The sequence below is a fragment of the Nycticebus coucang genome, chromosome 24 (genome assembly GCF_027406575.1).
Source record: "Nycticebus coucang isolate mNycCou1 chromosome 24, mNycCou1.pri, whole genome shotgun sequence".
Taxonomy (NCBI): Eukaryota; Metazoa; Chordata; class Mammalia; order Primates; family Lorisidae; genus Nycticebus; species Nycticebus coucang.
This window is the reverse complement of record NC_069803.1, coordinates 25,892,401-25,917,422: the sequence shown is the minus strand read 5'-3', so window position 1 is coordinate 25,917,422 and position 25,022 is coordinate 25,892,401. Positions and strand designations below refer to the sequence as shown.

At 42.4% G+C, this 25,022-nt stretch overlaps 1 protein-coding gene across 4 annotated transcripts in view; it reads right to left on the bottom strand.

Annotated features, from left to right (window-relative positions):
- Positions 1 to 7,078, bottom strand: part of PPP2R2A (protein phosphatase 2 regulatory subunit Balpha) — an 85,870-nt gene extending 78,792 nt beyond the window's left edge. For 2 of the 4 annotated variants that reach the window (XM_053578388.1, XM_053578389.1), the window contains exons 1-2: positions 6,757 to 7,078; positions 4,836 to 4,910 (exon numbers count right to left, since the gene is read on the bottom strand). In XM_053578388.1, coding sequence (XP_053434363.1) covers positions 4,836 to 4,910; positions 6,757 to 6,763 — 82 coding nt within the window. In that variant the 5' untranslated portion in view covers positions 6,764 to 7,078. Of the gene's footprint in view, positions 1 to 4,835; positions 4,911 to 6,756 lie in introns of those variants that run through there. The other 2 variants (XM_053578392.1, XM_053578391.1) reach the window with 2 other exon arrangements.
- Positions 7,079 to 25,022: the final 17,944 nt, after the last annotated feature.

Genomic DNA, 25,022 nt, shown 5'->3' with positions numbered 1-25,022 from the left:
GGCCTGGCACTATAGCTTAGTTTTCACTGTTTTTTGAAATTTATTATTAGTGGAATCAAAGATATATATAAAATACATATCCATACTATTCTTTCACTTTGGCTAAGAAGTATTTAGTATCCTTTAAAGATAATTCCCCAGTTTCCTCATATCTCTCCCTTACTTGCTATAAATATTAAAATAATAATGCCTAAATCCTTATAAGACTCTTCTTACGTGGCAGGTACCATTCAATGTGTATAAACCCATTTAATTACCAAACAACACTATGAGACAGTCTTACTGTTACTTTCATTTAATAGAGGGGAAAAGAGGCACAAAGAGATGGATTAACTTGCCCAAGCTCACACTAGTAGTAAGTGACTAAGTTGGATTCAAATCATGTAGCCTGGAATCCAAGTCTGTGCTCACACCTACTGTCTCAGGACAGAAACTTGTCAATAAAGGAAAAATTTAAAGAGTATAGAATATGGTATGTTGCTATCACTACCACAAAGACTAACATGAAAAATGTTTGATGTGAGAACCTTGAAGTGATGGAGCTTTTAGTATCTCTCCAGAGGCAAATGACTTAGGCGGTCTAAAGAAGACCTGTGTATAGACTAAGTATCCCAATATAGGGTGTCAAGGCCTTGAAAGGGCCTACATGGCCCAAAAGACAAGAGAGTATCCGGTCAAATGTTAAGTTCTGTCTTAGCTCTGTAATGTATTAAAGGAAAAACTGTAAGCCTTGAGTAACTTAGGCCACTAATGATTCATTCTTAAATTAAGGCCTCTAAAGACTCCAGGATCTCAAACAATTTACCAGTGGTAATAATGTTGGGCTGTTCCCTTCTAAGACAGCTTTGGAAATCAACAAGAGCAGAGTAGAAGAAACAGCAGAAATCACCTAATCCAGTCTTGTCATTTTATTGCTAAATACACAGCAACCCCAAGAAGGACTTAATCAAAGTGATACAGTTTGCGTTGGAGCTAGGGTAAAAACCCAGGGCCTCACAAAATACAAAATAGAAAAACCTCACTTCTTAATTCAATTATAAAAAGCTTGCCAAATAAATCCGTGATAGCCAGAAGGACATCTCTATCACCCTATTTTTCGCCAGTTCTCTCGCACTTTCAAAACCTAAAAACCGTAACATTTATATTTCTTCATTCAACAAATATTCAATACCTACTATGTGCCAGGCATTGTTCTTTACAGAGAAGCTTACATAGGATGTCCTACAGAATGCACAAAGATAAATTAGTTCTGCACTAAGCTTACAGTATTAACAGAAGAAATTTGGGGTACTAAATATGCTATCTACATAACAAACGAAGATTTAAATAAGTATTTATGACTCAAAGGATGAGCGGGATTCTGGTAAAAGAACTGTGAGAGGATTGAAAGGCATTCCAAGGTGGGAATAGTAAAACAAAGACCCCTAAATAAAAAAGTATAGAACGTATCCATTTAGCTGGATCATTTACCACAATGGCAAATAAACTTAGAGAAATACAGACCATATTGGAAAAAGGCTGTGGATATAGTGTGATCCATGGAAAATTTCTCAGGAAAAAAACAAAATTAGAATTCCATTTAAGATTAATTTAGAACCAAAATACAGGATGAAGAAGTAGGGAATAATTTAGGACAGTGGTTCTCAACCTGTGTGTGGGTCATGGCCCCTTTGGGGGTCGAACGACCCTTTCACAGGGGTTGCCTAAAAACATCCTGCATATCAGATATTTACATTACAATTCATAACAGTAGCAAAATTAAGAGTTATGAAGTAGCAACAAAAATAATTGTTATGGTTAAGGGTCACCACAACATGAGGAACTGTATTAAAGGTTCGCAGCACTAGGAAGGTTGAGAGCCACTGATTTAGGACATTATTGCAACCAGATGGCAAACAATGCAAATCTGCACAAAAATGAAAGTGGGTATGGAGAAGATTTAGGTACTACTAAAGTAAAATTGGTGTACCTTGGCAGCTGACTACATGCAGAGGGAGATAATCTGAAGCCTTTGGAGATGTATGGTTAACAGAAAACAGGCAAACTCAAGGCTGAGTTATTAGATGTACCCTGTTTAAAGATTATACAGAATGGCCATAAAGTTCACGTGCAATTTAAAATAGCTTAACATTAGTAAACTGCACACAAACTTTATGGACATCCTGAATATAGTCTAAATTTAGTGAGAAAACTATATCAAAAATCTTATTTCACTTCAGAATAGCAAATCTTCCCTTAGCAAAATAAATATACTATAATATGCAAACTACAATACGCAAAAATGCCCAAATTAAAGTGGTATAATTTGAAAATTGGATGCTTTTTACCCTTAATACATTTGTACAAACATAGGTACTAGAACATGTCATGTTTTTACTAAAATGTGCATTTAAAATGTGCATACTAAGCCTTGGCATTTTAAGATGTTGGGAATGTGCTGTATAAGTAGTATTTAACAACCACAAAAGAAAATTATTAATGAACTAGTACGAAAATGCAGCTGCTAAGTATTAGGAGACAATTATAATTTATAACATCATCACTAGGTCCTTGAAAATTGAGACTTTTAAGTCGCTTTGTTCAATACCATTCATTGTAACATTGATAAGGAAAAAATCGGTTTGTTATGTATCAGTTTCACTTAAAGTCAAAGTTTTCATCAAGAATCTACTGACATTAATTGACGACATACTGTACATCACAAGTTATCATTTGGTTCAGTTGGCTAAGTGATGGTCAGTATGGAACATCAACTTATGATTAAATAAAATCTACATGGTCTTTCTGCCTAACATTTAACAAGGAAACTAAGAGCTCCTCGTGGGCAGGGGTTATGTTTTAGACCCTGCGTACCCTCAGTCTTTAGGAGATCTTTGATAAAGGGGACAAATGGAATTCAAACAAAGAATGTTTTCCAAATATACAGCACACACTTTCCTAACTTGGTAAGTATTACACAACAGCACAGAACTAAAGATCCAACATTTAAGTGCCTACTATTCAACAGGTAATGCAGTTACAAAATGAGTAATACGAGACTCCTCCCTTTAGGTTAGGATTTATTTCTCCAAACAAGTCAAACACTTTTAAGGCTTCACCTTAAAACTTTGATTTACACTATAGTATGACCATCATGGAGCTTCTTAACTTCTGTAAGTTTCTGATTTTTCATCTAAAAAACAGATGAGGATTCAACAGAAAAGAAACAAATGAGAGCTCTGTAAAATACAACCAGTATCACTTACGCCAGTTGGTTTCCCGTAGTTTTCACCACATTCTGAGCAGACAATTCATAAAGAATGACACTGACTTAAGCAAATAAACATACTTGACTGGCCCAACACAAAGTCATCATCCTACCATCACCTGAAAAAACTCCTCAAAACAAACTAGTCTACAGACAGCAGGTCAGAAATGTGATTTTAATATGAGAACAATACGATCTAGAGAAAGATTTATAAATTTTCACTAGAATTTATAAATTTATAAATTTTGATTTTATTTATTTTTATTTATTTTTTTTTTTTGTAGAGACAGAGTCTCACTTTATGGCCCTCAGTAGAGTGCCGTGGCCTCACACAGCTCACAGCAACCTCCAATTCCTGGGCTTAAGCGATTCCCTTGCCTCAGCTTCCCGAGCAGCTGGGACTACAGGCGCCCACCACAACGGCCGGCTATTTTTTGGTTGCAATTTGGCCGGGGCCGGGTTTGAACCCGCCACCCTTGGTATATGGGGCCAGCGCCTTACCGACTGAGCCACAGGCGCCGCCCTAAATTTTGATTTTAAAAATCAAAAGCGCACATTTAAATTTACCTAAGTTTGTTTGGAAAATTCCTACTGCAATTCCAGATAGAATACTATTAAAATTCAAACTTAAATAACATTTCTGAACAATGAAATAATGCAACTACTTTCTGGGAAATAACGCCTCCACCACCTAAGACCATCTCAAACGAATGCAAAACCTTCAATTTTCAAAATTTCACATGAACATTTCTTTTGCTGAGACAGTTTCACTCTGTCACCCAGACTGGAGTGCAGTGGCATAACATCGCACTGCAATCTCAAACTCCTGGGCTCAAGCAACGCTCCCACTCTGGCCTCCCAAAGTGCTAGGATTATAGGAATGAGCCATCATGCTCCGCCTAGATCAACTTTTGAAATATGTTAACAAACCATTTCTAGGGTAAAATTAGATTGAGCACTTCAACTGATCAAACAAGTTCTAACTGCACAAGAATATGAGCTCTCCAAAGGACAAGCTAAGCTACAGATATTTATAGCATGGATATTTTTTTTATCCACCTAAATCAACCTCTGAAATACAAATGAATAATTTGAGCCAGCATTTCTTCACAGAATATGACAATCGACACAATGCTCCCAAGGCAGGCAAATTCAAAAGAAGCTAAAACCCTTCACATAAAATTAAAAGATGCTGTCAAAAAAGCTTCTGAGATAAATGTTGGGAGCAGCTATTTCAATTTTATTATCTAAAAACATTGAACAAACATGAAAAATACAGCACCATGTATTTATATGTGGAATTTGTATAACAAGGAAACCTTTATCATATGAACCTCAGAGATTTCTTGTGATGGTTTTATACATACCATCACCGCCTTTCATTTAAATTCAGGACAAAAAATAATAAAAGAAGGCATAAAAAGATTTAAGACTTTTTCAAGAAGGTAACTTGTAAAACTGTTCTTCCATTTCTTGGACAATAAACACGAAACGTTCTTGAATTACAAAAAGACTCAATTTCAAGTAAATCCCTCAGTAATCAAGATTTTGAAAAGATCCAAATTTTGCATTATTAACACTTTCTTACCTTCTGCTACATCATCATCTACTGCTCCTTTCACCTGAGAAAAACACCACTGAATATCATTCCCTCCTCCAGCTCCTGGAAAAAGAAAACATACCAATTAAAACTGAGTTCTGTTCATGTTTACACTCATAAACACTGAGATGGTATCCATGGTTGGCAAGATACTAACAGCCTAGTACTACCACCACCAAGAGCACCAGTCTGGAAAAGGACCCCAGTAGTTGGTATTGCATTAAAAAGAAGGAAAAAAAAAAAAAAAACAAAGATTCCACGTATGAAATGTTTAAAAACATATTGGTACCATTTTCGTTGTATACCTGGTTCAAAACTTTCCTTCCATTTTCCCTTAGCCTCAAATACACAGCAAGAGCCTTACAGTTAAGCAAGACCTACCAGAAAAAAAAGTACCAACAGTTAAGAGTTTCCCTTAAGTGTATGAAAAGCCTGCAGAAGAATTAACAAAGTTATACCATGAAACATAGAACGAAGAGAAAACTTCGGGAACATTACTGCCGGGTGAGGAGTAATGATTCATATGAACTCTACCATCAAAGCGCACACACAGCAAACACAACACCCATTTCTTTGCATTCATTACCAGCAAATCCCTGGCTGCAGACAGAGGAAAAGAAACCCAAATGAATGCTCCTGAAGACTGTCAAAGGAAGCTGTCCTGCCTCCCCTTCCTTCACCTTATCCCTCAGAATCCAAAGGACCTGCCAAACAATTCATTTTGCTAAATTTGTCATCAGCTTGTGCAAAACAATTTTAATCTGATTTCACTATTCAACAAGGCCAAAGAGCAAACCCTAAGTCAACCTAGTGTGTTAACTCTTTAAAAAGACTTATCTAAATATCGAGGGGAAAAAGCTCAGAAAATCGGTTTAATCTCAGAATGTTCCCATTTCACTCTCAAAGTACTGAGAAGTTAAATGGGGAAAATGTCCTGGATCCACGGAGGAAGAAACTAAATCTAAATCTAGCACTGATTCTACTAAATGAAAGATGTTCAGCAGCACCAAAATGTACAGAAAAAAAATCCTCTAAGCAATCACATTGCCTTTCCTCTCTTCACACGCATTCCTTGCTGAATGTGTTTCAACGAGGTTTTCTCTCCCACAGCCCTCCGTCCCCCCACCTACTCCCCTTGCAAGCTTCTACCTAAATCTCTCTCCCCTTGGCTATTTATATCAACTGAACTCCACAACTATTTTAACTAACTCTACCGAAACCCTTTTGGGAAAAGGACATCTGCACAAAAGCTAACATGCAAAACGCAAAGTTTAAATTATGTTTTTCATGCAACTTGCTGTGTATCAAAGGCCTTGCCCTCTTTGATCCTAAAGGGTAAGAAAAAGGGAGATGGTTCGAAACAAAATCCTAGTCTCAAAAATATATGCATCCACAGTGTGGGGGAGGTAATAGACATATGCCCCCATTGTATCTTAACTTGTAAAATGGTCTTCGTTCTTAGTGCAAAATAGATTTGTAGATACACCCAAGAAGGCTTGCAGCAGGAGGAAAAATAGGAATTAGATGAAGGAAGATCCGTAAAGAGAGACGAAGGGCGGGGTGGGGAGGTGGGAGAGGCCAGGCCGGGCTGCCCCACAGTAGGGACAAATCTGCGCTAGCCCCCAGCCCGCCCCACCCACGCCTTACCCCACCGCGCGCCGGCACACACCCCGCCCCCACCCATGCCGAGGTTCCAGCCCTCGTTTTCCCAAAGCCATTTCCACCTCACAGCCACCACTCGCCTGCCCGGAGCCCTCCCCGCCCCCAACCCACCCCACTGGACCAATTCCCTGAAACCCCAGGCGCTCCCCGTGGCTCCACCAGAGGCACAGGCGGTCGCCAGGGGGTGATGGAGGGAGGAGGAAGGAAGCGGTGCCTTGTCAGGGGGTAAGAGGGATTTCTCCTTTACCTGCCATGTTGCGCTGCAAATGGTGACCCTGCTGGGTTCCTCGGGGTCTCTGCTTCCTGAACTCACCCCCCTCACCTGGGGATGGGGGGGTAGGAAGGGCGGATGGCGGCGGATGGCACCTGTGGGGGGAGGGGGCGGGGGCCGAGTGAGAAGGAAGGAGGGGCGGGCAGACCGGCCTGCAGGATGGTGGATTTCACTCGGGGGCTTCCCCGCTCGTGTTCTTTCTCCAGCGGCGGCGGCGGCTACGACAGCTACGGCGCCGACGGCGGCAGGGGCAGGCGACTCCACTTTCAAAATGGCGCCGGCTGGCCTGGCCAGTGACGTCACTCGAGGGGCGGAGCCGCCGGGCTGGGGCGGAGAGCGGAGGGTGAGGGGCGGGAGCGGCAGGGCGGGCTCCAGGCCACGCCCCCTTCCTGCCGCGCTCCGGCTCCGCCCCCCGCGGCCCGTCGGGCCTGCGCTGCGCGGGGTCCTCCTTACTGTGGCCGCCCTGCCCGCGGCCGGTCCTCACCTCTTGGTGTCTCTAGCCTGGACTCTGAGGCGGGCTTGGCTGTCCACTCACCGTGCTCGTCTGCAGGAGATCGCGGGTAACCTCATCTTTCAAAAGAATGCCCACATTGCTCCTTAGGAAAGTGAGGCTGTGGGTTAGCACAGTGGCCCCTGGAGTAAAGGGGCAGTGGTGCAGACTCTCTGCGCAGCCAAGGTGAAGTTCTTGGGGCTCACAAGGACATAGTTGGGCTGGTTCCATCTAGGTGAGTTAAATTACCTTGTGTGGGCCCAAAGCCGAGGCTAGAGTCTTTCTGGGTGACTGCAAAGACTAACAGTGGCTGCTAACAGAAAAAACTGAGTTTGCCATGAGCAGGACATGCCCAAAGAAGTGGCCCAGGTCTGTCCAGCTGGCGGTGGTAGAATCCCCGGGGCCCTGAGGCGGGCTGCCTTTTGCCGACTCTGCGACCGTGTGTGATGAGGGTACAGGAAATTGTTTTAGAGATGAAATGACTTAATTTGAGTACACGGTAAATGTTAGCTGCCATTATTATTAGATTTGTATTGAAAGCATCTCCGCTAGAGTCGAGAGGTAGGCGGGAGAAAATGAACAGGAAACGTTGGTCACCAGCCAACAGGAGATGTGCACCGGTTGAAAGATGTTCAGATGATGCAATTACTATATACACACTTTACATAACTCACTATCCGCAATACACCTATGAGGTAGGTATCCACATTTTTCACATGAAAATCCTGCAGAAACATTCAGAATTTGACGCTATGCTGAATGTAGAGAGAAAACACTTGGGAGACCAAGCTGGGGGAATTTAAGATATTTACACATTCTCCTTATCATTTTCACTTCTCAATCTTATTTTTGACTTCCAGAACACTTCGATTGTAATACAATTTTTGAAATTCCTCCACAAGGAACAGTGACACCATTGCATCGTTGGTCCTCCATTTCTACATGAATATTTCTGATTTTACCAATGAATCAACCCAAACTAAAAATCTAGTCCTGTATCTGTCATCTTTCAGCTGTTTGTACAAATTTTTTGTGCACTGTGTATTGCATTTTCTTTGACCTTGGTGAATTTCATAAATAAATTTCTCTTGGGCAGCACCTGTGGCTCAAGGAGTAGGGCGCTGGCCCCATATACCAGAAGTGCTGGGTTCAAACCCAGCCCTGGCCAAAAACTGCAAAAGAAAAAAAAAATTTCTCTGAATATGGCTTTACCATCGGTTTTCCTTTTCACTTGCTCTGTCCTTGTTTAATAGTTAAATCCCAGACTCTCTAGTGAGGGCTTTCCAGCTTAACCAGAAATAGAATGAGTTCACGGAGCCTTGATCTAGGGGACTGGAACCCCTATGGGCAAATTATTTTTCTTTTTTGTGCTTCAGTTGTTGCCGTACCTAAGATTTGTATCTTCAGAAAATGACTCCATCTATATAAATGATTTGTTCTTAGAAACCAGTAAAGGTTGCTTAGAATCTGGGATGTTAATAGCAAAAATTCATATAGCACTGACTGTGTGCTGTTTAAGAACATTGTATAGAATAGTGTTTTTCGACTTTATTATCTCACAGTATACTTGAACCTACAGTTAAACTTCCAAGGCACTCTTAAATTATGTTGATCAAAAAAAGAAAGAACAGGATGGCGCCTGTGCTCAGTGAATAGGGTGCTGGCCCCCTATACCTAGGGGTGGCGGGTTCAAACCCAGCCCCAGCCAAAACTGCAACAACAACAAAAATAGCCGAGCGTTGTGACAGGCTCCTGTAGTCCCAGCTGCTAGGGAGGCTGAGGCAAGAGAATCACCTAAGCCCAAGAGCTGGAGGTTGCTGTGAGCTGTGATGCCATAGCACCCTACTGAGGGTAACAAAGTGAGACTCTCTAAAAAGAAAGAAAGAATAGAAAAAAAAAACATACTTCTTTGAACTTCTTTCAAAAATTATTTAATTCGTGATCTTTAAAATTTTCATGGCACTCCTAAGATACGGCACACATGTTGAAAATCACTAGTATAGAACCTCACGGGTGCTAGATGCCTGTGGAATGTACCGAGACGGGTCTAATACATGTAATCTAATACATGACTGGGGTCAGTGCACCCTAGAATCCCAATATAAATGATGGCACTCTTTGGCCCTGAGCAACCCCTACAGAGGACCACAAGCTGCCTCCCTCTCTTCTGAACGGCCCTTAGGAAGAAAGGCCAAAATATGCAGAATCTCCACTGGCCCAAAGTCAAGGGTGGCTCTTGCCTGTCTCTCCTTCCACCTTCTCTCCTCGCCCCCCAGCACTTCATTGAAATGGCCTGTGTCAAGGTCATTAATGATCTCTACATTACCAAGTCCAATAGTCACTTCTCTGTTTCTATCTTCCTCTACTTCCTAACATCATTTGTAACCATTGATCATGCCTTCCTTCTTTAGAGTCTTTTGTTTTTCCTCGACACTTTATTGGTTCTCCCTACTGTACATTTTCCAGCCACCCCAGTTTCTTTTGCTGGCTCCTCCCAGATCACCCTCTAAATAATACGGTGATCTGTCTCTCTGGCCTCTGTCTTGGGGTCCCTTCTCTAACTACACATTCTTCTGACAACCTCATTTACTGTAGTCTTACACATGAAAATATCATGTAATACCAGGTATATATCAAGGACTGCCAAATTTAGGTCTCCAACGCTGTCCTCACCTAGGAACTGTAGGCACAACCTATGCCTGCCTACTTGACATTTCTAAGGGTATCCAATTGGTGTTCCAAACAAAGGGGCAGCCAGAATACAAATCTTCATTCCATATCCCCTCTATACCATGACTGACTCTGTCCCTTTCCCTGAAGCACCAGAATCCCTCACCCCACCCCACCCCCGACCCAACATTCTCACACACCCATCTTTCTTCCTTCTTCAGCCGGTAAAACTCCTAGTTCTTTAAAAACCAACCCAGATGTAACTTCCTCCAGGATGGCTTCTCTGCCATTGTTCCCCCATTTCCTACCCACCTTAAGCTGGGCTGGGTGCCCTTAATAAATACGCTCATAAAATCAAACGCACTTCTCTCTTTCTAGACCATGTGAAAATTATCTGAATATGCATCTGTTACACTGAGTTCTCTGAGGGTATGAAATATGCCATTCATCCCCATATGACCAGCCACGTAAGTTGTTGGATTAATAGATGAATGAGTAAGTCCCTCTGGCTTGGGAAGAAACCTACTGAACTGTTGGCTTCTTGTAGCTTGCCATATCATATATTTTTTCACTCACTCTTCTTAACTCTGGAAGAAAAAGGTGTTTTTACAAATGATCTTGGTCATTCTGATCTATATTTGTTAGGCAACAGTTGGTTAAATAAGTTCCTCATAGACAGATTCATCTCAACTGCTTCCAACTGGTCCATTGCCTCTTGAATACATGTTATTCAAGAAGATCCCCCAGGACACCATTCCCTCACACACGTGCTATCGTGCAAGGCTTATTTCATGTGACTATCAAAACTTCCACATCTGACCTCGTGTAAGGGGAAGAAAGTAATAGTTTCCTGCAAAACTGAGCTCGGCTTGGGCATATCAAGAGAAAAACTCCCTCTGCATTTTCCTGGTGAGATCCTGGAAAGTCTATGTATTGCAGAAAGGTTCTGCTTTCGACTGAGCTCAGAGGCACCCACAATCTCACCAGCAGAATGGAACTAGCCAGATTCACCCATGGGTTACTGCAAGATGGCTTTTTAAAACATGTACTCAACAACCAGAGGAGAAACACCTGCAAGTTATTTTTTTCGTGGATGAAGCATGTTTGGAGTTGAGACGAACACAAACTCCTCCACAATAAATGAGAAGTGGAACCATTTAGCTGCCTCTCTCTTCTAGGATATCCAGGGAAGATGACTGGTTGAAAGTTGTTGTGGTTTAGAATATCACCAAACCCACCCCAGCTATGCTTTCTGACCTGAAGTAGTTCCAAAAGTCTTCCAAAAAAAGTTATAAGCAGGGTGGTGCCTGTGGCTCAAGGGGTAGGGCGCCGGTCCCATATGCCGGAGGTGGCGGGTTCAAACCCAGCCCCGGCCAAAAAAGCCAAAAAAAAAGTTATAAGCAGTTGTCAGCTCTTTACATGCTCTTTAATAACTACAAAGTTGACAAGGAAGACACATCTCTACAGAGACTAGACTATAACAATAATTCACACCACATTATTTAAGGTATAGAATTCACTACAAAATAATCAAAAATCACTACACTAGAAGGTGTTTAACAAAACGATGGTGAATTTACTAGGAGGATTATTATGTAGTCAAACATTTTTTTAAAAACAGAGGAAATCAGCTAGGAATGTGGTTAGGGCGCCAGCCACATACACCAGGGCTGGCAGGTTCAAACCCAGCCTGGGCCTGCTAAACAATGACAACTACAACAAAAAAATAGCCGGGCATTGTGGCAGGCACCTGTAGTCCCAGCTACTTGGGAGGCTGAGGCAAGAGAACCGCTTAAGCCCAAAAGTTTGAGGTTGCTGTGAGCTATGACATGACAGCACTCTACAGAAGGAAACATAACAAGACTGTTTCAAAAAAAAAAAACCACAGGGGAAATTGTTTATGCCTTAGAAGCGGGATACAAAATGTACAATATGATCACAAGTATGTACAATAAACCAACGCAAAATATGTAGAGCCAAAAAGACAGAAAGGAAATGAAAAAAGGTGTTTGTAGCATAGTCTCTGAGCAGTGACACATGGATAATTTTTTCTCCTTCAAATTCGAGTTTTTCTAAAGAATATATAATTAGCATACATTAAAAGGAAAAAATAAACTTAATTTTTAAAGTCCATTCTAATGCTGGTTTTAGAGCATAGTGATAAGATCTCTGTTATATATTTGCCACCCTAAAGTAAAAGTTGCAGGCCATTGTAACTACATGCACAGATGTGATTTAACCCATAGTTTCCATGTAAAACAGAGAAACTGTTTTTGTCTTTTACCAATGTGTGCATTTAAAGATGAAGGAAATATTAGTAAGTCCATGCAATTACCTTCTGTTTCTAAACTGCAACTTGAGAGCTGGCACCTGTGGCTCAGAGAGTAGGGCGCCGGCCCCATATACCGAGGATGGCGGGTTCAAACCCGGCCCCGGCCAAACTGCAACAAAAAAATGGTCAGGCTTTGTGGCGGGTACCTGTAGTCCCAGCTACTTGGGAGACTGAGGCAAGAGAATAGCCTAAGCCCAAGAGCTGGAGGTTGCTGTGAGCTGTGATGCCACGGCACTCTACCAAGAGCAACAAAGTGAGACTGTCTCTAAAAAATAAATAAATAAATTGCAACTAGAAATCTTACACTTTTGAGGGAGGTACATTCTGTAAGTATGTAACCTGAAAAATCTCTTTGGTACAAAATGCAAATTTTGTGAAATTAAATATCACGTCTGCAATGTATTTTCGTGTTGTTTATTGAATGATCATAAATGCCCTGTAATGTGAACTATTGACCAAATAGCCTATTTTTTTTTTTTTTTTTTTTGAGACAGAGCCTCAAGCTGTTGCTCTGGGTAGAGTGCTGTGGCATCACAGCTCACAGCAACCTCCAACTTCTGGGCTTAAGCGATTCTTCTACCTCTGCCTCCCAAGTAGCTGGGACTACAGGAGCCCGCCACAATGCTCGGCTGTTTTTTGGTTGCAGCCATCATTGTTGTTTGGCGGGCCCGGGCTGGATTCAAACCCGCCAGCTCAGGTGTAGGTGGCTGGTGCCTTAGCAGCTTGAGCCACAAGCGCCGAGCCCAAATAGTCTATTTGTTTGAAAAATTTAGTCTATTTCCATGATGCAGATTTTTTAGGTGGCATTTGATTTTAGCTATGACACAGGCATGTGTTTTATGCCTACTTTACAGAAAGGTATAGACTTAACTCTGAGAGGCTTTAGATATTAACTATCCCTGTTCTCACAATGGATACGTGAATTTCATTGATTTCATTGATCTCACAATGGATACATGAATTTCACTCACTGATATGCTGTATCTGTTGTATAACAGGCACTTAGGTAGTCATTCGGCCTTGCTGTAAAAACTTCCGAGGAACTGAGAGCTAATATTTATTCTATTTTTATTTTAGTTTTTTACTCAACTCCCTCCTCATTCTTTTTTTTTTTTTTTTTTTTTTTTTTGGTTTTTGGTCAGGGCTGGGTTTGAACCTGCCACCTCCGGCATATGGGACCGGCGCCCTACTCCTTGAGCCACAGGCACCGCCCCAACTCCCTCCTCTATTCCACTTTCAGATGGTTATAATCACTAAGCAATTCTTCCTTATTTTATACTTTGTACAGAAATAGACATCGTTGCAACTTGATTCTGTGCATCCTGGTTCTCCTGTCTGGGACCTCTTCAACATGAACATGAAGGTCGTTAGGTAATGGGACATAACTACATCTCTCAAAGTTTCTTTTCCCCACGATAATAACCCCAGCTTCTTCCAAGCTTCCTTTTTGGCCCAGCTTTGGTCTCTGCAGCTCAGTTTGGATTAGCCTCTTCATAAAGTCTGCTTGTTCTAAACATCTCAAATTGTGATGTCCAGAACTAAATACGATGGTTCAGGTCTGATGATGACACGTGTAAGTAAAACTGCCTTCTTCCATGAACCAAACTCCCTTGGAAGGTTCTACCAGACTTCCTTCACACACACACACACACACACACACACACACACACACACACACACACACACGCACACACACCCCCAAACCCCCCAAAACCCCAAACAACTTCCTTCACACAGATTGCAGCTCTTTATATCATGATTTAAGTCTTTTTCTTTTTCTTTCTTTCTTTTTTTTTTTTTTTTTAGACAGAGCCTTACTTGGTCACCTTGGGTAAAGTGCTGTGGCATCATCATCGCTCATAGCAACCTCAAACTTTTCAGCTCAAGTGATCTTGCCTCAGCCTCCCGCGTAGCTGGGACTATAGGTGTGCGCCACAATGCCTGGCTAGTTTGTCTATTTTTTCTTTTTAGTAGAGATGGAATCTTTCTCTTGCTCAGGCTGGTCTTGAACTCCTGAGCTCAGGCAATCCACCTGCTTGGGCCTCCCAGAGTGCTAGGATTACAGGCGTGAGCCACTGCACCTGGCCCTAAGTCTTTTTCCATGGCTACTGATTAATACTGCGTATACATCTCTCTAATATTTTTTCCAATAGCTCATTTTTTTTTCTGCTTTTTTTTTTTTTTTTGTAGAGACAGAGTCTCACTTTATGGCCCTTGGTACAGTGCCATGGCATCACACGGCTCACAGCAACCTCCAACTCCTGGGCTTAAGCGATTCTCTTGCCTCAGCCTCCCGAGTAGCTGGGACTACAGGCACCCGCCACAACGCCTGCTATTTTTTGGTTGCAGTTTGGCCGGGGCTGGGTTTGAACCCGCCACCCTCAGTATATGGGGCCGGCGCCTTACTGACTGAGCCACAGACGCCGCCCTCCAATAGCTCATTTTTTTGGATTGATATATAGTCCCTGGAACATAGTAGGACTTGGTAAACATTCGAACAAAATTTTTATCTTATTCTCTCTTATTTCCTTCATCATTAAAATTTTATTTATCATTATTTAATTGATAATTGGTATATAGAAACTATAAAGTTTGTACAGTATATCTAAAAAGCCTTGAAGCTGTAATTCTCTCTAAAGCATTATTTTTAATGACTTCAGCGTAAAATTTGGTGGCAAGACATTTTTAAAGAAGAATTTCAAATATATTCTCTTAAAACAGGTAAGTTTTTAACGTCTAAATGCCTCCAAAGTCACAATTTAGTATCAGTCACACTATATGCCCCCAAATTTACACTCCTTTACAGCATATTGACCAAGTATTAAGACAAAGTGTCATCAAAGATGTTATAGGTGCCACACATGTCTGCTAGGAAGAACTTTTTAAAGGGAATGTGTCCTGGGCCCCAACTCTGAAGATTTTTATTTAGTAGGTCTTTTAAGAAGTTTCCAAGTGAATCTAACGTTTGGTCAAATTTAAGAATCACTGATTTGGGTGGCGCCAGGCCCATACACCGGAGGTGGAGGGTTCAAACCTGGCCCCGGCCAAAAACTGCAAAAAAAAAAAACCCCACTGATTAGCCCTATCTGTTTTAGCACCTACAGATTTGATCAACATGCTATAATATTAAGTGTCTGAAGTCATTAATAATAAAGGTTGAAGGTCAGGATACTTAACAGCATGCCTACAGAGCAGTTTCTCAGTCTATTTTTCCATGCGATATTAAGTATTCTGGGAGTAGGAGGAGGGTTCTACAGACAAAAAACTTGAGGAACACTAGGTATAAAGGGGTTCTTTGTGTGATTTTTTTAATATACATTGTGAAACTCTGGCAGATAAGAGCTATCGTACCACTCTCGTGGGACAGAAGACATTAATCCATTAACCAGCATTATTTGACTACGATCATTGCATATTAACTTGCATGAAGAATAATCTAAACCCACAACTCTCCATCTTTTCTTTTTTTTTTTTTTTTTTTTTTTTTTGCGATTTTTGGCTGGGGCTGGGTTTGAACCCACCACCTCCAGCATATGGGGCCAGCACCCTACTCCTTGAGCCACAGGTGCCACCCAACTCTCCATCTTTTCTTCATGAATAACCAAATAGTTCACTGTTATCCCTTCCTCCTTTTGTCTTCTCCTAAAAATGGTCCAATATTCTTTTACTATAGGTAGTGGTGTGCTAGGGCCAGATCAGATTGGCTCCAAAGAGCTGATTGTTAAATTTTTAGGAATTTTGAGAGCTATTTGTTAAAAACAGACCTTATTAAACATTAAATAAAACAAAATTCAATTAAGTGACTTATAAACGCAGGTAAAAAATATTCAAAGCTCATTGCTTCCTCATGGTTTTACTATTACCTCTGTTCTTGGGATTATTGACATATATATGTATAGTGAAAACTGGTCACAGCGGGAATATTTACATGTTAGAATTGAGCAAATGCTAGAAGTTGGGAGTCTTCTAGCCTGAACCCCCCAAATCTGGTGGCTAAACATTTACCAGCACACCACTGCCCATGGATTCATGGACTTCCACATAAGCCAGTCTCTGCACTTCAGTTACACTCAGCTTTCCTCCCTAATCAGTGTATTTTTACCCAGAAGCTTTTCTTCTTGTTGACACATTCCAGTTATAATGACTCTCCTCTCTGTGATGAATCTGACCTTTTTATTTTAAAATTTCAATGTTAGGATGTTTACTAAACTATCCCTGTTCATCAGTCATGAACCTTTTTCCTACCAAGATGGTAAAATAGTGATGTTGGAATATGCATAGGCATGAATGAAGAAGACTCATCGGCCAACTGACATCAAAATTGTTACTTACAAATAAAGGTGGTTTTCAGTTGCAGTAAAGCCTGGTTTGGTCATGCTAGAGGCTGTTTCTTATTCACTTCTAATGAGGATGCCAGCTAGTATTTGCTCCCATATTTTCCCCCTAGGGTTGGTCCACAATTCTGCCCCAATGTCTGGGAGTGCACTCTAGGACTTGAACTATTGTTTCTGGACTTTGACCTCATTTGGGGCACCCATTACACTAGGCTTATTGGAACTTGCCATTATTCACTCTTATCTAGCTCAGGGCATTCTTGTGGCACGTCCTAAGAAATTCTTCAGTGCTAATAACTCTCCCAAGGCCCCGTGACTGGAGAGTCTACATTATTCCTCATTATTCCATTGGCCTCATTGACAACACAGATGGAACCGTGTTTCTGTGAGTCCAAATACCTTCTTCACACACATTCTCAGTCATGGGCTATTCAGTCCTAAATACTACATCCCACTAGGTGCCTCTGCCAGACCTACTATTTTTGCACAGCTGTTGCGTCTCATGCTCAAGAACCTGGGAGCTCTTTAACATTGATTTCCACATCTTGTTCTATCACATTCAAGTCCATGTTGCTTCTAGGCCTCTCAGAGCCCCAAACAGTTCAATAGTCACTTAACCATCTGGAAAGTAGCCTTTGATATTGGAACACACTTCACGAAGATCTAAACGTACCTGTGAGACCCCCAGATATGTCCTGGTATGACTGTACTATACTCCTTACTTCTAAAACAGATGCCCCCCACAAAAAAAGGTTATGAATGCTCACCCAAATACTTTAACATGGCTTTAGAGAAAATTGAAAGCTTAATGAATCAAGTCTTGCTTACTCTTAGTAGACCTCCAAAAACCTCTCTGACATGGTATGTTGGTAGCTCTGCAATAAAAATTTAAATGTAATAGCTTCTTAATTTGGAAGGCAATAAAGCTATGACAGAAGTTAAACTTCACGTTGCTCTCAGCAGGGAAAATTAAATGAGGCACCGCTCTGCAAATGCTATTTGAAGCACCCACCTCCACAATGTAACCTCCTCCCCTCGCACGGCAAAGTTCTCCATCCCTGTCAAGTTGCAGAAGGAAAATGTAGGGATTTTTTTGTGAAGGTCACATGAGGATGCTATTGAGTGTCCTACCTACGATTCCTGCCAGAGTCCTTTCCAAACCTAAGCTTTCCCTCCAACACAGGTAACCTCCAGCACCTGAGCAAGTTTCATGGCCTAAAGCGAGTTATCCAGGGGAAAATCCTGCTTCGTGTCTGGGGAGGGAGGCTCACAAAATCAAGAGGATGTGATAAGGCAGCAGTAGTTCCAACCAAGTTGGGAGACAGTGCCGTAGCTCAAGTCCTGGCATGTTCAAGAACAAATGGGCACAAGCTACTTCTATACAGCAAGAATGTATAGGAACAGCAAACTAACTGAGAAGTGACTGTGGGTAGTAAGCTACTGAGAACTTGGGTAATTGAACTAGCCAAATGCTGGGCTGTGACAGCTGGAGGTGAGGCAGCAGCAGCTGAGTGGACAGTGAAGTATTGATAATGGAAATATATATGTGTATCTAATATATATCCATATCTGTGTAAACTTGATTGAATCTTATTCTTGATTGGACCCAATCTTGAATAGATTCCAAAAGGCAATCTCAAGAACTTCCTTTTCTTTTATTTTTTGAGGCAGGGTCTCACTCACCCAGGCTGGAGTGCAGTGGTGTGATCATAGCTTACGGAAGGCTTGAACTCCTGACTTCAAGCAATCTTCCTCCCTCAGTCTCCCAAGCAGCTGGGACTACGGGCATGTGCCATTATGCCCAGCTAATTTTTCTATTTGTAGAAACACGGGTCTCTCTATGTTGCCCAGGCTAGTCTTGAACTCCTGGGATCAAGGGATTCTCCTGCCTTGGCCTCAAAGTGCTGGGATTACAAGCGTGAGCCACTGAGGTTGACTGGCTAATTTATTTTTAATTTTTTTGTTTTATAGAGATGAGGTCTCCCTATGTTGTCTCAGCTTGGAGATCAAGAGTTTTTTAGCAGGAATTCAGAGAGGATCATCAAAAGGATTGCCAACATCTCAGAGTCTGGTAACTTACCTTAAGCCCCTTGGGGAAAAAAAGCAGATAATATAGGAGACTGTATGGGGAAAGGGCCAAGGAAGGGGAAGGGAGGGGGGAGGTTAGGGTGGAGGGAGGGTAATGGGTTGGTCCACACCTACCGTGCATCTTAGAATGGGTACAGGTGAAACTTACTAAATGCAGAATACAAATGCCGACATACAGTAACTAAAAAAATGCCATGAAGGCTACGTTGAACAGTTTGATGAGAATATTTCAGATCGTATATGAAACCAGCACATTGTGCCCCTTGATTGCACTAATGTACACAGCTATGATTTAACAAGAAAAATAAATAAATAAATAAAAATACATAGGAGACTGCATTCCTCTCATTTAAGAAAATGGCACTCTGATCTTAGAAGAGTAAATTCTTTTTTTTTTTTTTGAGACAGGGTCTCACTATGTCGCCCTCAGTAGAGTACCCTGGTGTCACAGCAACCTCAGATTCTTTTTTTTTTTTTTTTTTGCAGTTTTTGGCCGGGGCTGGGTTTGAACCCGCCACCTCCAGCATATGGGGCCCGCACCCTACCCTTTTGAGCCACAGGCGCTGCCACACAACCTCAGATTCTTAGGCATAAGCAATTCTCCTGCTTCAGCCTCTCAAGTAGCTGGGACTATGGGTGCCCGCAGCAACACCTGACTATTTTTTTGTTGTAGTTGTCATTGTTGTGTGGCAGGCCCTGGCGGGTTTCAAACCTGCCAGCCCCAGTGTATGTGGCCAGCATCCTAGCCGCTGAGCTACAGGTGCCAAGCCGGAAGAGTAAATTTTTTTTTTTTTGCAGTTTTTGGCCGGGGCAGGGTTTGAACCCGCCACCTGCAGTATATGGGGCCGGAGCCGTACTCCTTTGAGCCACAGGTGCTGCCCCAGAAGAGTAAATTCTTAACACAGAAACATAATAGCAGCACCTACAGAAAACTGACCAGAGGTGCCATTATTGTCGATGACCAATGTTTAGTGGATATTTAAATCCAGTCTGACCTGAACTGGCCTAGTGTGGAAAGAAGACAGGCCTGTCTTTTAACAAACAAAAGAGTCACAGAAATCAAAGTATTGCCTTCGCATCGAGGGAATCTATTGAGGGAAGGAGAAATATTGCCCTGCCCTGGGAGGGGCCCCTTTGTCTTAGAGGTTTCTCTCTCTCCACAAAGAAGGGAATGGGGAGGAGTTAGAGCACACACATCTGCTACCCCTGCAGGTGCGCTTGTAAAACCCTCCTCCCAAGAGTCCATGATGCACCCTGCAGGAATACCAGGATCCAGAAGAAAGAGAGGAAAAGAAGTAACAGGAGTTAGAACCAGGAAACTTTCCTTTCAATTGACAACGTGGAGTTCTCAACTGAACAAGCTGGCAGGTGAATTGAAGATCATAAAAAGTCACTAAAAGCCACTTCCTTTTACAAGCATTAGTGATGATAGAAGTCTCATCAATAAATTATGTTTTGAAAAGAAAGATAGCAAATGGATTTTAGAAAGAACTAAGTTCAGGTTTGCCTGTTGTCCTCTGCCATGGTCTGAATGTTTGTGTTCCAAATTCTCATGTTGGGATCCTTAACCTTCAAGTGATGATGGTTATTAGGAGGTGGAGACTTGAGAGGTGATTAGGTCACGATGGAGGAGACCTCGTGAATGGGATTAGTGCCCCTTCTACCATGGGAGGACACAGAAAGTACCATCTTTAAACTAGGAAGCAGGCCCTTGATAGACACCAAATAGTCTGGCGCCTTGACCTTGGACTTGCCAGCCTCCAGAATTGTGAGCAATACATTTCTGTTGTTTATAAACTGCCCAGTTTATAGTCTTTTGTTATAGTACTCCAAATGGACTAAGACATCCCCTTTTACTTTCAAAAAGGGGTTGTCTTTTTGAAAGTAAAATGCCTAGGGTTAGATAATCAAATGTATGATCACTTTATTAATAAGTTCTGTTCACTTTCTCTTCTCAGCTGGTATCTCTTAGCTATAGGAGCCTCAGTCAGCTTTGCATCACAGACAGAAGAGAACTCCCTGAATTCAGGCGGCTCTGCCCTCACCCACTGAGCCCTCAGGCAGGGACATCCCCAAGCTGAGTTGCTTGCTCATCTATAAAATGAAAGAAATAGGACTAGTATATACCAGTGGTTTCTTCTAGCTCTAAAATTATGACCCACCAGAAAAAAAGATTTTTTTTCTGACTTAATCCCACCTACTCGGTCTTCACCTCCTACGATGAAAGGAACATCAGTCCTTAGATGTTTCTGCCTCGTTTCTCTGGACTTCACCACTCATGCAGATTTCATTGAGTCATCTACTTCCTTAAAATCAGCTTCCCCATCACCACCACCTCCTCTCTGTCTTCTGCTCTTTTGGTAAAGTATACTCATGAGACTGGATGGGGTTTAACCAGAGCAGCTTTTATTCTTTCTGTTGCTTCTTTTTCTCTCCATCACAGCTAACCTCTGCGTTAAATGAAGTCTTTCTTAAGTCGTAGTTGAATAATGTGCTTCTTGTGACAATACCAAATAATAGGAGGCAAAAGCCAGTTATTAGCTTACAGAGAAATATGGTATATCTCACACACACCAGACTTGGAAAAGAAAATTCAGGGATTAGGAAGGGACTGGAAAGCCTGGGTCATCTGTATTATCATCTTTTTTTTTTTGTAGAGACAGAGTCTCACTTTATGGCCCTTGGTAGAGTGCCGTGGCCTCACACAGCTCACAGCAACCTCCAACTCCTGGGCTTAAGCAATTCTCTTGCCTCAGCCTCCCGAGTAGCTGGGACCACAGGCGCCCGCCACAACGCCCGGCTATTTTTTTGGTTGCAGTTTGGCCGGGGCCGGTTTTGAACCCGCCACTCTCCGTATATGGGGCCGGCGCCCTACCGACTGAGCCACAAGTGCCGCCCTGTATTATCATCTTAATCATGGAGCGGAAATGAAGCTGCATTTCTCAATCTTAGCTGAGCATCCAAATCATCTGGGGAGCTTTAAATAGTACTGCTGCCTTGGTCCTACCCTCCAGAAATTCTCATTTAATTTAATTTATTTGGGGTATGGCTTGAGCATTGGTGTATTTTTTTATATCACCATATGTGATTCTAACATACAGCCAACGCCGAGAACCACTGCAAGTTAAAAATAAAGGGAAAAGTAATTGGATCCCAAGGTTCATCTTGTGAAGGTGTGGCCCTGGAACTTGGCATATGAAACAGTCACCATGGAGATGAGCCTCAGAAAATTTTGGAAAGAAAATTCTCCATTCCATCATTTTCTTTTTCAAATTCTTCCATGTCTAGAGCAGGAGAATCTTAATTTGAGGTCAGTGAACTTCAGGCTACTGCCTGCGAAATATTTATGCATGTGCAAATTAATCACCAAAAAAAGAGCAAACAATCCCATCTATCACTGGGCAAGAGGCATGAATACCAGTGGTTTCTTCTCTGAAGAAGACAGACAAATGGCTAACAAACATATGGAAAAATGCTCATCATCAGCCAGGCTCGGTGGCTCTCGCTGTAATCCTACCACTCTGGGAGGCCGAGGCAGGTGGATTGCTTGAGCCCATGAGTTCAAGACCAGCCTGAGCAAAAAATGAAACCCTATCTGTACTAAAGATAGAAAAACCAAGGCAAGAGGATTGCTTGAGTCCGAATTGGAGGTTGCTGTGAGCTATGATGCCACGGCTTTCTCTTTACCCAGGGTGATAGCTTGAGACTCTGTCTCAAACAAAAAAAATCTCCTTGTCCCTAAACATCAGAAAAATGCAAATCAAAGCCATCCTAAGATATCGCTTACCCCAAGTGAGAATAGCCCATATCGCCAAGTCTCAACGCTGCAGATGCTGGCGTGGATGTGGAGAGAAGGGAACACTTTTACACTGTTGGTGGGATTGCAAACTAATAGCCTCTTTGGAAAGAAGTATGGAGAATACTCAAGAAATTCAAAACAGACCTTCCATTTGATCCTGCAACCCTATTAGTAGGCATTTACCCAGAAGAAAAAAGCAATCATTTCACCATAAGGACATTTGCACTAGAATTTTTTTTTTTTTTTTTTTATGCAGTTTTTGGTCGGAGCTGAGTTTGAACCTGCCACCTCTGGCATATGGGGATGGCACCCTACTCCTTTGAGCCACAGGCACCGCCCTGCACTAGAATGTTTATCACAGCTTAATGAACAATCCCCAAGATGTGAAAACAGCCCAAGTGCCCATGAACACAGGAATGGATTAATAAACTGTGGTGTATGTACACCGTGGAATACTATTCAGCTATTAGAAAAGATGGAGACTTGGGCGGCACCTGTGGCTCAGTCGGTAAGGTGCCGGCCCCATATACCGAGGGTGGCGGGTTCAAACCCGGCCCTGGCCAAACTGCAACCAAAAAATAGCCGGGCGTTGTGGCGGGCGCCTGTAGTCCCAGCTACTCGGAAGGCTGAGGCAGGAGAATCGCCTAAGCCCAGGAGTTGGAGGTTGCTGTGAGCTGTGTGACGCCACGGCACTCTACCGAGGGCCATAAAGTGAGACTCTGTCTCTACAAAAAAAAAATAAAGAAAGAAAGAAAAGATGGAGACTTTACATCTTTTGTATTAACTTGGATGAACTTGAAGCACATTCTCTTTAGTGAAGTATCACAGGAATGGAAAAGCAAGTGTCCAGTGTATTCGATGTTAATATCAAGCCATTAGACAAACTAATACACGCCCACACAAGAGAAAACTTGGATTTAATTCAAGTTGAGGGGAGGGGGAAGGAGGGAGGGGAAAAAAGGAGAGATGGCGAGTGGTGGGTGTGCTCCCACCTAATGGGCACAATGTAAGGGTATATGGCACACACCTCCTGGGTGAGGGGCAGAACTAAAAATGGGGACCTTAAACTAACAAAAGCAAGCGTTATAACCTAACCAGTTGTACCCTCATATTAGTCTGAAATTAAAGAGAAAAGACAAAAATATTCTACACATGTGTAAATGTGCATTCTTCCAAGCACATTATTGTTCATATACATACATATTTTTTAAAAATAGAGATGGGGATCTCAGTGCCTGTAGCACAGTGGTTACGGCACCGGCTACCTGCACCGAGGGTGGCAGGTTTGAACCCAGCCCGCTAAACAATAATGACAACTGCAACAAAAAGAAAAGCTACTTGGGAGGCTGAGGCAAGAGAATCGCTTAAGCCCAAGAGTTTGAGGTTGCCGAGAGCGGTGATGCCACAGCACTCTACCCAGGGCGACATAATGAGATTCTGTCTCATAAAAAAAAAAAGAAAAAGTCATTTTGGGCGGCACCTGTGGCTCAGTCGGTAAGGTGCCGGCCCCATATACCGAGGGTGGCGGGTTCAAACCCAGCCCTGGCTGAACTGCAACAACAACAACAAAAAATAGCCGGGTGTTGTGGCGGGCGCCTGTAGTCCCAGCTACTCAGGAGGCTGAGGCAAGAGAATCGCTTAAGCCCAGGAGTTGGAGGTTGCTGTGAGCTGTGTGAGGCCACGGCACCTTACCGAGGGCCATAAAGTGAAACTCTGTCTCTACAAAAAAGGAAGTCATTTTAATAAAAAATAATAATAAATAGAGATGGGGTCTTCCTATATTGTCTAGGATGGTCTCCAACTCCTGGCCTCTAGTGATCTTCCTACCTCAGGCTCCCAAAGTGCTGGGATTTATAGGCACGAGGCCAGCATCATCAGATTTTTTAAGGAGTCTATCTGTGGCCCAAAATATCAGTAACCACTGACTTATTGCAAGAAAAAAAATAATTTGGGATAGCAAATATCCTTATGCTGGTAGAATGCCTGGCCTTTAAAGGTTAGTCCCTATGAATTAGTCCTTCTGATTAAAAATATCACTTTTTTGGCCAGAAGCAGTGGCTCACACCTGTAATCCTAGCAGTCTGGGAGGCCAAGGCAGGTGGATTGCTTGATCTCACAGGTTCAAGACCAGACCACTTGTCTCTTAAAAAAAAAAAATCACTTTTTTGGCCCAGGGGTTGTGGCAGGTGACTGTAGTCCCACCTACTCAGGAGGATGACACAAGAGAATCGTTTAAACCCAAGAGGTTGAGGTTGCTGTGAGCTGTGATTCCACAGCACTCTACAGAGGGCAACAAAATGAAACTGACTTTTTTTTTTTTAGTTTCACTGTCTCCCACAGGCTAGAGTGCCACAGCCTCGGTCTAGCTCAGAAGGCGACCCTTCTGCCTCAGCCTCTCAAGTAGCTAGGACTACAGTCCCACAACACCCAGCTAGGTTTTCTATTTTTGATAGAGACGAGGTGGCTTTTGCTCAGGCTGGTCTTGAACTCCAGAGCTCAAGGGATCCTCCCACCGCAGCCTTCCAGAGT